General features: G+C 46.2%; 1 protein-coding gene across 3 annotated transcripts in view; it reads left to right on the top strand.

The window, feature by feature from the left end:
- Window positions 1-2,975: 2,975 nt before the first annotated feature.
- FLT1 (fms related receptor tyrosine kinase 1) overlaps window positions 2,976-14,949 on the top strand; it is a 194,688-nt gene continuing 182,714 nt past the window's right edge. For 2 of the 3 annotated variants that reach the window (XM_008971604.5, XM_034936503.3), the window contains exon 1: window positions 2,977-3,334. In XM_008971604.5, coding sequence (XP_008969852.1) covers window positions 3,271-3,334 — 64 coding nt within the window. In that variant the 5' untranslated portion in view covers window positions 2,977-3,270. Of the gene's footprint in view, window positions 3,335-14,949 lie in introns of all 3 variants that reach the window. The other variant, XM_003818327.6, reaches the window with a different exon arrangement.

Genomic DNA, 14,949 nt, shown 5'->3' with positions numbered 1-14,949 from the left:
GAACTTCTTAGCAGAGATTTGGGAGTGTGTGCTTTTTAGACCAAGGAGCCTGAACTGTCCAGAGGATATGTACTGTGAAGCTTTTTAAAATATAACACAGAAGGGTTTTATGAGATCATTTGGTTCTTGTATTCAACCATACATATTTGCATTATGCAGAGTATGCCCATAGAGTGTATTTTTCCTTTTGTATCAAGCTACCTAACCCAAGTGGAAAAGAAATTCCTGACTGATCCTCAGTGACTGTAGCTGATCAGCTCCACGCTTGGTCTTTGGAGGAAGGTGAGAGCCTGGGCTCCCTCCTGTCTCTCACACTGGTGCTCCAACACTCTTATTCAGTCTCGAATATTAAAGCTGATGGATTTAGCAACAGTGTGCTTCTGAATAGGGATGAGAAAGAAACCTCAAGAGAATGTTTGTAGCTGATAACAAGAGAGAGTGTCTGGTTTTGCTAACCAAACAGGAGATGAAATGTTCTTTTGTATGTGAGCAGGAAGCAAGCAGATTGTCTACTTCAATAGCTTTTTATACCCACCAGGCATGTTGAATTTGATCTTCTCCATCAGTATTATCTATAAAACCTCTTTCATTAGTGATTTAGTTAGGAGAGTGCTATAGCCCATTCTCATTCAAAGGTATTATCTCTTTTGGGGAGAGGATTGGGAGCTATACCTTTATTCCCCATATCTAAGCTAAAATTTGTAGCATTTTTGAGTTCTTTGTGAGAACGCTAATGCAACTAACAAAGAAGTCATAGGCAATAAATTGCCGACTCTAATTAAAAGCAACTTTTCAAAAGAGTAGTTGGGAAATGTGGAAGCCCACCCTTACTGCAGCATAGTTTTAATATAAATCTTAGATTCGACTGTGACTCTATTAACCTTAAATAATTGAGCAACATGTTAATATCATTGATTAGCATCTTAGATTATAAAGATTGTTTCAGCTGTCCATCAAATACCTGTTCTGGCTTTACAGACACAATGTAGATTCATTGCTGGCAGCAGGTTTGGAAAGTGTTGTCTCTTTATGAGTTAAAAATATCAAAATGGCATTTGAAAAAATGTATTAGCAAATTAAACCTTTGTACATGGTACTATGGACCACTTTCCCCCAGAGTCAAATGTGTGTCTCTCCTGAGAAGCCCTCCTTGGGTTTTCCCTGCCAATAAATGCGCCTTTTCTTCTCTGAGCTGATGGAGGACTAAACACCCCTCCAGCACTGGAATGCCGGTCCTGCATTGCAGCCGCTTCAAGTGTCCACCTTCTTATCACAGTCCAAGCCCTTTAGAAGGCAAAGATGATGGCTCCCCATCAGTGTTTTCAGCCCTAACCCAGTGCCTGGCCCCTGTTGAATGCTGCAGAAGGACAATGCTGACAGCTTCTCCTTGAAAGAGGGTGTGGGAGTGACAAGCAGCTCTCAGGTGAGACCAACAGACACTGTGGCTCTGCACGTATGTCCCAGGCTGTGTTCTGGGCTGGGGGACCAGCAAGGAGAAGGATCAGCTGTCCGCTTCCAGCTGTTCTGAGGGATGATGCTGTGGGTTTTAGAGGAGGCAGGAGTGCGGGAGGCAGAGAAAGGCGCCAGGGAGAGTGGTGAGGAGAACTGGAAAAACAGAAAGCGCTGGTGAAGCCAGCAGGCAAGCAATGACTCCGGCAGTCTTCCTTGCCTCTGAACCAGAAGGGATCCAGGGACAGTTAGTGGCTCAGGTCCTGCGGCTCCAGGTGCCCAGACGTGCATTTCCTGTGTGGAGTGGCCGGGGCCTCTCCTTGGTGTGCAGCCCAGAAATGTGGCAACTTTGGGTTACCCAACCTTCCTAGGCGGGGAGGTAGTCCAGTCCTTCAGGAAGAGTCGCTGGCTCCCTTCAAGAGCCATCACAGTCCCTTGTATTACATCCCTCTGACGGGTTCCAATAGGACTATTTTTCAAATCTGCGGTATTTACAGAGACAAGACTGGGCTGCTCCGTGCAGCCCAGGACGACTTCAGCCTTTGAGGTAATGGAGACATAATTGAGGAACAACGTGGAATTAGTGTTATAGCAAATGATCTAGGGCCTCAAGTTAATTTCACCCGGTTGTGGTCAGAGTCACTTATCTTGAGTAGCAAGCTGCCACCAGAAAGATTTCTTTTTCGAGCATTTAGGAAATAAAGTTCAAGTGCCCTGCGCTTCCAAGTTGCAGGAGCAGTTTCACGCCTCAGCTTTTTAAAGGTATCATAATGTTATTCCTTGTTTTGCTTCTAGGAAGCAGAAGATTGAGGAAATGACTTGGGCGGGTGCATCAATGCGGCCGAAAAAGACACGGACGCGCTCCCCTGGGACCTGAGCTGGTTCGCAGTCTTCCCAAAGGTGCCAGGCAAGCGTCAGTTCCCCTCAGGCGCTCCAGGTTCAGTGCCTTGTGCGGAGGGTCTCTGGTGCCTTCCTAGACTTCTCGGGACAGTCTGAAGGGGTCAGGAGCGGCGGGACAGCGCGGGAAGAGCAGGCAAGGGGAGACAGCCGGACTGCGCCTCAGTCCTCCGTGCCAAGAACACCGTCGCGGAGACGCGGCCAGCTTCCCTTGGATCGGACTTTCCGCCCCTAGGGCCGGGCGGCGGAGCTTCAGCCTTGTCCCTTCCCCAGTTTCGGGCGGCCCCCAGAGCTGAGTAAGCCGGGTGGAGGGAGTCTGCAAGGATTTCCTGAGCGCGATGGGCAGGAGGAGGGGCAAGGGCAAGAGGGCGCGGAGCAAAGACCCTGAACCTGCCGGGGCCGCGCTCCCGGGCCCGCGTCGCCAGCACCTCCCCACGCGCGCTCGGCCCCGGGCCACCCGCCCTCGTCGGCCCCCGCCCCTCTCCGTAGCCGCAGGGAAGCGAGCCTGGGAGGAAGAAGAGGGTAGGTGGGGAGGCGGATGAGGGGTGGGGGACCCCTTGACGTCACCAGAAGGAGGTGCCGGGGTAGGAAGTGGGCTGGGGAAAGGTTATAAATCGCCCCCGCCCTCGGCTCCTCTTCATCGAGGTCCGCGGGAGGCTCGGAGCGCGCCAGGCGGACACTCCTCTCGGCTCCTCCCCGGCAGCGGCGGCGGCTCGGAGCGGGCTCCGGGGCTCGGGTGCAGCGGCCAGCGGGCGCCTGGCGGCGAGGATTACCCGGGGAAGTGGTTGTCTCCTGGCTGGAGCCGCGAGACGGGCGCTCAGGGCGCGGGGCCGGCGGCGGCGAACGAGAGGACGGACTCTGGCGGCCGGGTCGTTGGCCGCGGGGAGCGCGGGCACCGGGCGAGCAGGCCGCGTCGCGCTCACCATGGTCAGCTACTGGGACACCGGGGTCCTGCTGTGCGCGCTGCTCAGCTGTCTGATTCTCACAGGTGAGGCGCGGCTGGGGGCCGGGGCCTGAGGCGGGCTGCGATGGGGCGGCCGGAGGGCAGAGCCTCCGAGGCCAGGGCGGGGTGCATGCGGGGAGACGAGGCTGCAGCCCGGAGAAGCTGGCTACGGCGAGAACCTGGGACACTAGTTGCAGCGGGCACGCTTGGGGCCGCTGCGCCCTTTCTCCGAGGGAGCGCCTCGAGGAGTGGCTGACCTGGACCCGCGAGCATCAGCGCTCAGACCGCGTCCGCGCTGGGGCTGTCCGTTTGCGACAGGATCGCTGATCCCTGATCCAGCTGTCGGGTTGGGGTCTCACTGCCGAGGCCCTGGGCACTAGGAGCAGCACGCACCGGGACCTGCTTGGCACCCAGAGCCCACTCCCAGGAGGCCTGGGGCAGATACGCAGGGTCCCCCGGAGCCGGGAGCAGAGGCTCCTGAAAGCCTGCCAGGCTGCCCCGGGCTGGGCTGAGGCCGGGACGTTGGTGATATTGGGCACTGGCCGCGACCTCGCGTCACGAGAGTGTGGGAGGGGAACCGATTTGGAGGGGACTCGTGCCTGCGGGGAGCAGGAGGATCTCAGGAGAGGGCCAGCGCCGGCATCCCATGACCCGCTTGAGTCCCCGAGCCGGACTGTCCCGGGGAACGCTCGGCGAGCGCCCGCTCCTCCCCGCCGCTCGCGGACCGCGGGGCCCCAGTGCGCTGCGCTCAGCCACCCGGGTGGGGCCTCTGCCGGGAGCAGGCGGGGTGCGCGGTCCAGTCCGTGTCGCCGACATCAGTGACCCTGACCGACAAGGGCAGCCCAGGGCCCAAATACCGTTAACTTACTGACTTACAAGCCTAGCCTTTAAAATCCGAGCGAAGAGAGGGCGGGCGATTTTGACCAAACGATGCGGTTTGAGGAATCGATGAGGTCCGCCCGCCACCTAAGTCAGCCTTCGCTGGGCGTTTGGGAGACGGGCGGTGGAACAGTCAGGGGCTGGGGGTTTTACCAGCAGTTAGACCGCCGCCATTGAGGGGTCAAAGCCCCGAGGAACTTGAGGGTTCGGACTCGCAGTCTCTGCTCAGTGGGGCTGAGTGGCGGAGACTTGTGCCTCTTTCCCCTGGGCGCAGAGAGCCAGATTTCGGAGCGCCTTTCTTTTAAGCATCGTGGAGAAAAGGTAAAATATGAAATAAAATATAGTAATATAAAATAAGTCATTGCAATGATTCCCTGGAAGAAAAGTCAATAGGATGGAGCGTAGTACAACAACAACAACAACAACAAAAACCTTGTTAAACCCAAAAAGCAGTAATAATTAAATATTCTTTCTCAGTGGGAAGACTAACTAGACCGTCAGTTTCCAAGTAACAAGTAATAGTTCCAATTAGATTGGAGAAACTACTAAACCCGGAGACAGGGCGAAGTGGTAACTTCTGAGAACTCACTGTAGGTTGGGAAAGGTGCTAACATAACTATATTAAATAAAATGTTGTATTTTCTATTTCACAAATACATTTTTTGTTTTGAAAAGTCACTTGTATTAAAATATAATTGCTTAGAGAATTTAAATACCTCACTCGACTATTATGTAAAGATAAATCTAGGTAAATTACATGAATCTAAAATTACGGAGGGAAAAGTACGTGATTTATTAGATTTTCTGCTTCACATAGTTATATCTTTATTTTGGAAACATGCTGACTTTAGTGAAGCATCGTTTTCTTTGTAATTGGAAGCATCTTAGATCAGTGGAAACTTTACAGAAATGTGAGTGGGATCCTCTTGTGATTTTTCTTAGATTATAATTTACTTAAATGGGGCAGCAGTTTTGGAACTCTGAATTTCTTTTTTTTTTTATTTGCACTTTTTTGGGAAGAAAGGACTAACATTGGCAAGCTGAGAACCTCTTTACCTAACAGTTAACAGAACACTCTGTTAGTTCATGTTAGCTCAGTCGGTATCATGGGTGCTTTTGAAAACTCATAGTTTCTCTGTCTGGTTAACAAGCATCTCACAGTAAAACAATCAGCTACCACCTACTTTACAAACCGCATCAGGGCTTTCATGCTCAACTGAGAGGCTGCATATCTGGGAAGCAATGTCTAGTAAGAAGCCACGGTTCCCCACTGCAGAGTTCTCTCACATCATTATGAACCTGGGTCTGTCTTCCTTCAGGTACTATGTAATCTTTGAATACTTATCAGCTATTAATATTGTGTGTGTGTGCATGCCTGGTGTGCACATGCATTGAGAGGTAAAATAACCAGAGGCTCAGTAATACAAAAAGGTAATGCCTTTCCCCTCTAAAGAGTTTATTTACCTCTTCCAGAGATTCTGGGAAATAAAAAGATGCCAATAATTCAGATACTTTCAAGTCCTCTCTATTGCTCTTTCTCTATAAAGGATACCAGTCCTCTTTCTCCAGCTCTGAGTCTCATTTCTTACTTTTAAGGTATCACAACCTGGATGAAAGCTACAGACCTTTTTCTTTGCCTTCATTTTTCTTGAGTTCTTGAACAGCTAACATTTACAATTTACTATAACTAAGTGGAAATACTGAAATTGTGAATTTTGTGAAGGAAGTCCATATTAATAATATTAAATCAAAGTGCACATGAAAATACCTATTTCAAATTGAATGTAATAAATCTCTTATAATAAAGTTAATTTTTTGTAACAATTTTTGTTGTTTTCTCCAAGGTTTTATGAAGCTGCACTTTTTTTGGTCTAAATTGCATATTCGAAATATTAATTATTTAGGAGCTTTGGCAGCCTACAGTTTTCCAACGGAAGCATCATGTTACAAAGGAACTGTAGGTGACTACTTACTCCAGTTCCTCAAATATTGTTACTTACTATTTAGCACTTTGTTACATTTTTTTAATTTCCCTGTTGGACATTCTATAATAGGCTATCTGGTTTCTTTTCTAACGATCACCAAGTGGGTACTTTGTTTTCGTATGTAAAATGAAGATGTTAGTATAGGTGGTTGATTTCTAAGGCCCTTTTCTGACTCCAAAATTCAATGAATGATTCCAAGAAATGGCCTGAACACCATGTCTGTCTTTCTCTTTTCTCTTCTCCACCTTATTTATATTTGTATATAGAGTGGATGAGAAACCATATGATGCTGGGGCTGTTAGGATGAACTGGGTTTCCCCTGCTAATCACATTAAACTTTCTTTTTCTTTAGTAGCATGTACCTAAACAGCCAGTCAATTTGGCCTTGAATAGGCTGTTTTGGAAGAGATGGGCTGGTAGAGGATGCCTGAGCCAGCAGTCATCTTTATCTTGGGCTTTTTTCACTAGCAGAATGTATAACTCTATAAAGTAGATGCTCCCTCAAAACTCTAGTTGCATTAACTCTTCTAAGGATAGCAGTCATTTTAAACCCTTATTTATTTCTTGAATTTTTAAAGCTAACACTTATTTGATTAACAAAATGGCTTTATTCTTTTAAAAAAAGTTGCAGATTTTAACAGGGATACTAAACCCCTTATTTAAAATTGAGTCTACTTTACATGACTTTTAAGAAACAAACCAAGTAATTACTTTGTTCTTTCCAAAAATGATCGAGACATTTCTAAGTCTACTTCAAATTTATTTAATATGGAAGTTGAAAGTGATGTGTTACCAAAAAATGGTTTCATGTTGACCAAAATAATGTAATGTCCTCGAGGAAGGTTATGCAGCCTATTGAGATCTACACAGCAGAGTTAATAAGGCTGATATTTGACCTGGCTTGGGCAGTTGGGCAAGACAAGAACAAATAACAGAGTAAGTAGCTTCTGTAGTGCTTTAAACTGATATGTGTATGTGGGTGGGGATAAGAATGGAGAAAAAGTGAGAGAAGCTATCTTGGCACGTGAATGTTAAATGCGAAGCCTGCTGGTGTTAGTAGAGGCCAGGCGTGTCTAATTCTTGGTTTGGATCTCACAGTTAGGGGTGTGTTGGGTATCAAGTAAATATCATCATTTTTCAGTGCATTTGTCATTGCAGGTAGGGGAGGAAGGGCATTTGAAATCATACCAGACTTTTTTTTAAGTAAAAATATATTACTGTGAGTAGTTAAAACTATAGACCATCTGTGGCATTTGGTTTAAGCAATTTGGTAGAACCGAACAGTCCATTCTGCTCCATTGGCCTTCGTTTATAGGAGAGGCTTGTAAGAAATGACAAGATCTCCTGCCAGATGCTTTCCAGGATCACTGGTGGTTCCTCACACTCTTGGGTGCTGTGGAAATTGCATGCTGCTGATTAAATTGCTGGATTTTATACCAGATTGAGGGAGGGGAAGGAAATTGGAGGAATGGGGTATTTGAGGGAGGGCTTGAAAAGAAAGCCTCTGACTTAGCTCACGGGGCTGCAGGGGGGTTCATTAAGGAAACAGTTGCATTGAGTCTGCTGAAGATAGTGGACTAGATTTCCTGCATTGCCGCTGGGGCGGATGTGGGGAGATGTCAAGAATTCCTGGGGATTTCCCATCCGTCTTGGTAAAGCTGGATGCCTGAAAGCTGTTTCTGATTGCTGCGCCTTTCCTCAATTTTGAGCTCTTTGAGGGACTTGATCTTGTCTCACAGATACACACACACGTTGTAAGAGCTAGATGGAACCTCATTGACCCAATCTACTCATGCCAGAGATGAGAAAACCGGCCCAGAGGAGGCCAGTGCTGTTTTTCAAGGTCAACAGCTGGCTAGCGGCAGGCCTAGGAACAGAACCTGATGTTCCTGCTACAGACAACATCTCTTCTTCACTGGTGTATTTCCTCTTCCCCAGACGGAAGACAGATGTTCAAATATTTATTGACTAACATTATTACAGTGCTAAAATTTCTTTCGAAATGACATCTTTTTAATATGAAGTTTTCTTCTATTTTCTTAACGCACATAAGGGGTTTAAACTAAGAATCAAAATGATGGCTGCTTAGTAGCATGCCAAGAGATTTGATGAGAAGATTAACTTTCCTTATGAGCACTTGGTATCCTTTTTCTGAACAGCTGTGGCTTACATACTTGTGGCTTATGGTACTAGCTTTGTCTTTCGCCACTTCTCTCCATACACACACTGGGTTCCAGCTACACAAACTCTACCCTAGTCAAACAAATTACTCCCCCTTCTTCAGAGGCGCCTTCACTTTCATCACTCTGTTCATGCTGCTCGTCTGCCTGCAAGACCTTTTCCCTCCCTCTGTGTCTCCTCCTCTCCTGCTGGCAAGATCCAGCCCAGTAATCACCATCTCTGGGAGCTCCTCCTTGTAGCTCCCAGACAGCACTTGCCATTTCTTCTGCTCTCCTGTAGCCCTGAGGTGTACTCCTCCTTCAGTAATTCTCACTTTGCATTGTTAGGATTTTATGTGTCTGTGTCCTTTCTCTTTGGTAGAGACCCCATGTCTTAGCTGTCCTTAGACCGCTGGCACCTAATATAAAGCCTAGTACAGAGACTCTCGGTAAGTGTTGGAACGAATGAGTAAATGAATGAATATGTAGCCACACTATCATTTCGCAGAAGCAATCTCAGACACAAATTCATTCCATGAGTTTATTCCAGTATAGTAATGTGCTCCTGCCTGTTCATTTGGCCTCATTTACAAGGGATTACTTAAAGTAACTGTTCTCAACAGATAATATTTGTCCTCTTCAGTGAGCGATTGAGATGTATGAGATCAGCTATGATTTTCAACTCTTTGAGAAACTGTCTCACGTCCTCCCCTCCTGTGTGGGCATGATGCTTCACTGGGGCCTGTGAGCCACCAAAGCCAGGCTCTGGTCACTGCAGAAGTCCTGTCTTAGCCTCTGTTGGTGAGGTGCTAAGCACTTCAGCCTTTTCCTGCAGTGTGTTATACAATTTTTAGAGAGAACAGAGTCCTCAAATTTTAGGGTTTGACTTTCTTGCCCTCTCTTAGACTCAAACCCAAGTCCTTGGGTGCTGGGTTGAGATGCATACCTGAATGACAGAGGTCTGGCCACAGTCAGAATCAACTCTGTTTTAATAGGGGCCTTGGTTACAGGACCACACTGGTCTGTTTAACTTCCTCTTTCTTTAGGATGAGGTTTCCTCAACCCTTCATATAAATGGGTTCCTGGCAGGACTACCCTGCTAGGTGCGAGACATGTTCTTAAAAATTGGAATCCCATGGCTTGGGCTCAAGCTGGTGCCTCCCTATCCTCACCCCCATCGCGGCCCACACTGCACATTCCCACATCATACTCCAAAACATGCTTCTCTCTGTGTGCTCCGAGGTCCAGCAACATCAGCATCCCCTGGGAACTTGATGACTCAGAGCCTATACTTTAATAAAATCCCCACGTGGTTTTGTTTGTTTGTTTGTTTGTTTTTTCATTAAAAATCGAGAAGCATTGATTTTAGTAAAGGATCCAAAGTCAGTTCTGGTGTCAGGGTCCATTTCCTTTTTTTTGAGACGGAGTCTTGCTCTGCTGCCCAGGCTGGAGTGCGGTGGTGCAATCCTGGCTCACTGCCACCTCCACCTCCCAGGTTCAAATGATTCTTGTGCCTCAGCCTCCCAAGTAGCTGAGATTACAGGCATGTACCACAATGCTCAGCTAATTTTTTTGTGTTTTTTGTAGAGACAGGGTTTTGCCATATTGGCCAGGCTGGTCTTGAACTCATGGCCTCAAGTGATCCACCCGCCTCGATCTCCCAAAGTGCTGAGATTACAGGCGTGAGCCACCGCGCCTGGTCCCATTTCCTCTTCACTAACACCCTAGTGATGAACTTTGATGTGTGTGACTAAGGGACTAGACCTGGGCCAGCCAGGAACCTCTCTCTTCTGGCTCCCACGTTGGTCTCATGCCACCTTCTGCTGGGACATCTGTGTCCTCCTCCAAAATTCTTTACAAAGTCTTGTACTTGGCTTGGACTTGTAATCAAAGTAAACAGAGGTTGTGGTCTTGAAGAATACCATGGTTAACCAAATCACGGGTGGCGAGATCAAGGTCTTGGAAAATATGGATTTGGTGGAAAATAGTAAAAATGCAATTAAATAGCCAGGTTTTCACCATAAAGTTCTACAAGCCTTTTGCTTTTGAAAGAAAATGACTTGGTGGCAAAAACCAGCAGCGGTAAGTATCCTGCAGAATTTTTGGTTGTCAGGGAGGTGTCATTGTCTCGCTGCATTGTGCCGCTGCCGATCACACATTTCATGTGCCTCTTACTGGCTTGAAATGGAATGTATTTGCACTTAACATTCTTCCTTGTCATCATTGCCAGTCTTGACAAATGCTTTTACGTTTTCACAGATTATCACGGTGCTCACAGGCACTTTTTCTCAGCCTGGTCTTCTATCCTTCTATTTAATGGGTGGAGCACAAATGGATTTCCTCTCAAGCCACCGAACCACCCATGTGGTCTACACAGGCAGAGCTACAACAATTATCAGATTCTTTTGTTAAAAGAGGCCTGAAGTGAACCTAGCATAAATGAAAAGCCTTGGCTGTTATTATACACAAATATAAAACCACTTAAACTCAAGGCCACCTTTAGCAAAACCCTAATTAGGAATTAGTCTGCCAAGTGATGTCTATGAAAGCCTTTGCCTCTCTCTAGGGCCGTGGTCCCCAGCCTGGGCTCTACATTAGAATAATCTGGAGAGCTTTTAAAAATCCTCGGGTCTTGGCTGTACCTCTGACCAATTTAATCATGAGCTCTTGAGAGGGACCTAGGCATAGGTAATTTTAAAGCTCCTGGGTGATTCCAATGGGCAGCTGAGGTTAAGAACCTCAAATTTCATCACACATTAGAATCACCTGGTGGGCTTGCAAAACTAGCTGGCTGGGCCCTACCCCAGAGTTTCTCATTCAGTAGGCCTGGGATAGGGCCAAGAATTTGCTTTTCTAACAAGTTCCCAGGGGATGCTGTTGTGCCTGGTCCAGAGATCACACTTTGAGAACCTCTGTCCAGGGGCTAGTTTGAGAGGCCTGGCCACATGGGAGGCACCTGCCCAAATGCCAATCTGTAAAAGGCACTAAATCATCACTAGACATACGACAAGGTGGAAGAAACTATTTACGAGAATTCCTGCCAGGAAGAGTATGTGTTAGTAGAGTGTGCAAGAAAGAATACTTAGATCAAATGCCAGGGCATTGAATCAATGAGTCTAGATTAAATTGCCTTCTGAGGAGAGGGGGACTGTTTTGCCGAGTGAGGTACGTACGTTAGGGGCAGAAGTGAATTGCTGGTCTAGACTAACAATAGTCCTCCTTCTCTGCCTTATGCTTCTGCCTTATGCTGTGGAGTGCTCAGTCTTTTCTCTATGTAAATATTGGCAAACACCATACTATTGGCCTGTCCCGGGCACCCACATGCCTTGGTCCAGCCCTGGTTTCCTCCAGTATGCCTGCAAAATTTCCTCTCCATCCGGGCCTCCGTATCTGCATTTCCGGTGCTGGGATCAGTATGGCTCCCACTTGGGTGGCTGAATTCTCCCTGTTGGGGCAGGGTGGCCTCCTAACTTTCATGATGTGCCAGGGTTCTGTCCCCACTGTTGTGAAAAGCTACTGCTGGTTGGAGACAGAGCTGGCCTCCCATCGTGTGAAACCACGGTCCTGGGAACACTTCTTGTGAAACACCAAGAATTCAAACTGCTTCCCCCTTCCTGGGGTATCCAGGGTAACCCGTACAACATTTAATTCTTAATATTGCGTGAGCTCCACTTTGGTGCTTTTATTTTCAAATACAGAAAGAGCATACACTTGAACTACCACACAGTCACTGTTTCTACAAGGCTGAGGCACAATAGCCATTTGGATCTGCCATCTATTTCTACATAACGAGATGTGCCAAAACTTAGTCACCCAACACAACAATGCATTATGCTTCATGATTCTTCTAGACCTTTGGGCTAGGCTCAGCTGAGTAGTTTCCCTTCGGGTCTCACCTGGGTTTCTCATGCATCTATAGTCCTTGGCATTTCCACTGGGTCCTTGGTGCTGGGCCTCCCTCTTCATGAGATCTTTCCTCATTCAGTAGCCTGGCCGGGGCTTCCTTTCCCTGGGGGCAGCGGTGTTGCAAGAGTGTGATGGTGGAAGCTGCAAGGCATATTGAGGCTTAGGCTTTGGAACGCCTACAACACCGCTCTACCACATTCTATTGGTCAAAGCAAGCCCAGCTCAGATGCGAGGGGTGGGAAGCAGATGCCTCTCTGCGTGGAGAGGAGCACAGCCTCACAATGGACCACACCACTGTGTAACACTTCATGTTTGCTTTTCAGACTAGCTATTAAGCTGGAGTTTGGCCAAGAAAATACAGTAAATAACTTATTATAGTAAATAACAATAAATACTACATAATGTCTTGACCCTTCTAAACAGTATCTGGGAGTAAAAATAAATAAATAAATAAATAAAAAATAAAACAGGCCCCAGAGAAGAGCTTTCTATTCTTAATTCAAATTTTGTTTTGAGTACCTGACAGGCATGCTGGGCAGCAGCCTCTGATGACTAACATGACACCAGCAAGGGAGGACAGCTGACCCCAAGATTCTGAGTGCAGGCAGCTCTGCAGCTTCTTGGGGCTCTTATCATAGAGGCCCTGATTTAGCACCTTTTTCTGGAGGTGCCGAGACTGCAGGGAAAGACATGCTTTGGGGAAGGGAGAAAGGAGGCAACCAAACCCTACTGACTATACAATCAATATATGTAATTGATTTACATATATTTTTTATTTCAATTATATATTTATTAGGCATTTAAATATTACAGACAAATATTTCTTTTTTTTATACTTTAAGTTTTAGGGTACATGTGCACAACATGCAGGTTAGTTACATATGTATACATGTGCCATGTTGGTGTGCTGCACCCATTAACTCGTCATTTAACATTAGGTATATCTCCTAATGCTATCCCTCCCCCCTCCCCCCACACCACAACAGGATTTACATATATTATTTTACTCAGTCCCGAGAGGTACGGTCCTCTTAACCATGCAAAAACTGATGCTTAGGTAAATTAAATACTTTCCCTAAGATCACAGAAGTGGTAAGTAAACTTGGAATTATTTGAATCTGAGTCTATCAGACTTGCAAACCCGACATTTAGGGATCCTCCTACCATGCCTTCGAGCCTAAATGAAAAGAGGAAAAGGAAAAAGCATCAAGGGGACTGTGCTAGTCTTTCCCTCCTTCTGTCCTTGGAGTTTGGCCATCTCCAAAGAATGTGAGAAGCCACTGCTACTCCAGCTTAAAGTGGCCTTGGGAGATTCCACTGCTGTATGTGGCAGACACTGTTCACATCTCCAATAAGACAGAATTTTAATCATGTGAGTTTTCTTATCGTAGGCATTCAAGGACCTCCCAAAAAACTTAGTCAGAAAAGGAGCCCCAAAGCCATCAAGGACATGATTTTATGTGGGCTTCCAAACTGCTCTCCTAGATATGGCTTTAAACCAGTTCAGATGACAAACAACAGCATGAGGCCAGCACTTTATTCTACAAAAGCTCATATCAGGCAGGTCCTAGGAAAAAGCTGGGACTGCCCTCTCACAGATGGTTTCCAGGAATCCAACGTGGGCTCCTCTGCACCTTTCAGATTCCAGAAAGCTCACAGCTTTTCCAGAATGAAACTAAAATACCTCACAGAACGACCTGGAAGTGTGTTTGACCCTGAAGGCAGATGCTACATGAATTGGATAGGGGAGGACATTAACTGTCCCCCAGGGAAGGGAAAAAAATGTGAACATCTCAGCACAGGGCACTTTCTGTGTTAACTCAATCAAGTCTCTTCCTAGCCACCTACTGTGCACACCTGTAACTTTGTTTTATGGATTGAAGCCCCAAGGCTGAGGAAACCCTGCTGACTTGCTGAGGGCCATCCATTTATGGAACAGCCAAGCCAAGATTCAAACCTAGGTCTTTTTAATTTTGAAATCGGGGACTCTTTCCACCAACATTTACTCAAAATATCTTGAATGATTAAATCTAGGAATTAAAGAAAAAAGGCAAGAGTTTTGTTTTCAGGGTTTAGAATAAAAAACTGTCATATTTGTGAGAGCCATCCGAGAGCCTTTTTCTTAAACAAGTTACTGTCAGTCACTTTGATTTCCCTGTTTGATTGGCAGTCCTTGTACAGTGAGCAACACGGGGAGCATTTCTTTAAGCCCCGTAGCTCCTGCGTCTCTCCCTCCTGCTTAGATCATTCCTTTAACGTAGACCTGCAAGAAGTCAAGAAGGAGAAAATAGTGTTTTCCTTCTTCTTTCTTGACCTGTTACTCGGAGAAGGACACTTTTTCAACCAGAATACTGTCATGATACCAGAATCTGAGAAAAATCCTATCCTGCCACCTATTGAGGAGTTTTATCTTTCACTCCAAAGAAAAAGCTGGAATGTTTGGTCAAATGGATACATGCTTTAGATGGTAATTATACGGAATGGTGTATATACTATGTAAAAATATGCATGGTGTCTATGTATGTAAAAATCCACTGTTGGATTTTTATGATTGTTTTCTTTCTCTAAGTTGGCATTAGAGAAACCAAAAATGTATGTAAACAGATGGGGAGGCAGGGATATGCTAGAGAGGATTACAAACAAACAGTTTTAAAAGGCAGTGTAAACTCTGGCAACAACACTGCATCTATGATTAATGGTATTGTTTTCTTTTTGGAAAACATTGTTTAAC

This window comes from Pan paniscus, chromosome 14 (genome assembly GCF_029289425.2).
Source record: "Pan paniscus chromosome 14, NHGRI_mPanPan1-v2.0_pri, whole genome shotgun sequence".
Classification (NCBI taxonomy): Eukaryota; Metazoa; Chordata; class Mammalia; order Primates; family Hominidae; genus Pan; species Pan paniscus.
This window is presented reverse-complemented; position numbering and strand designations above follow the sequence as displayed.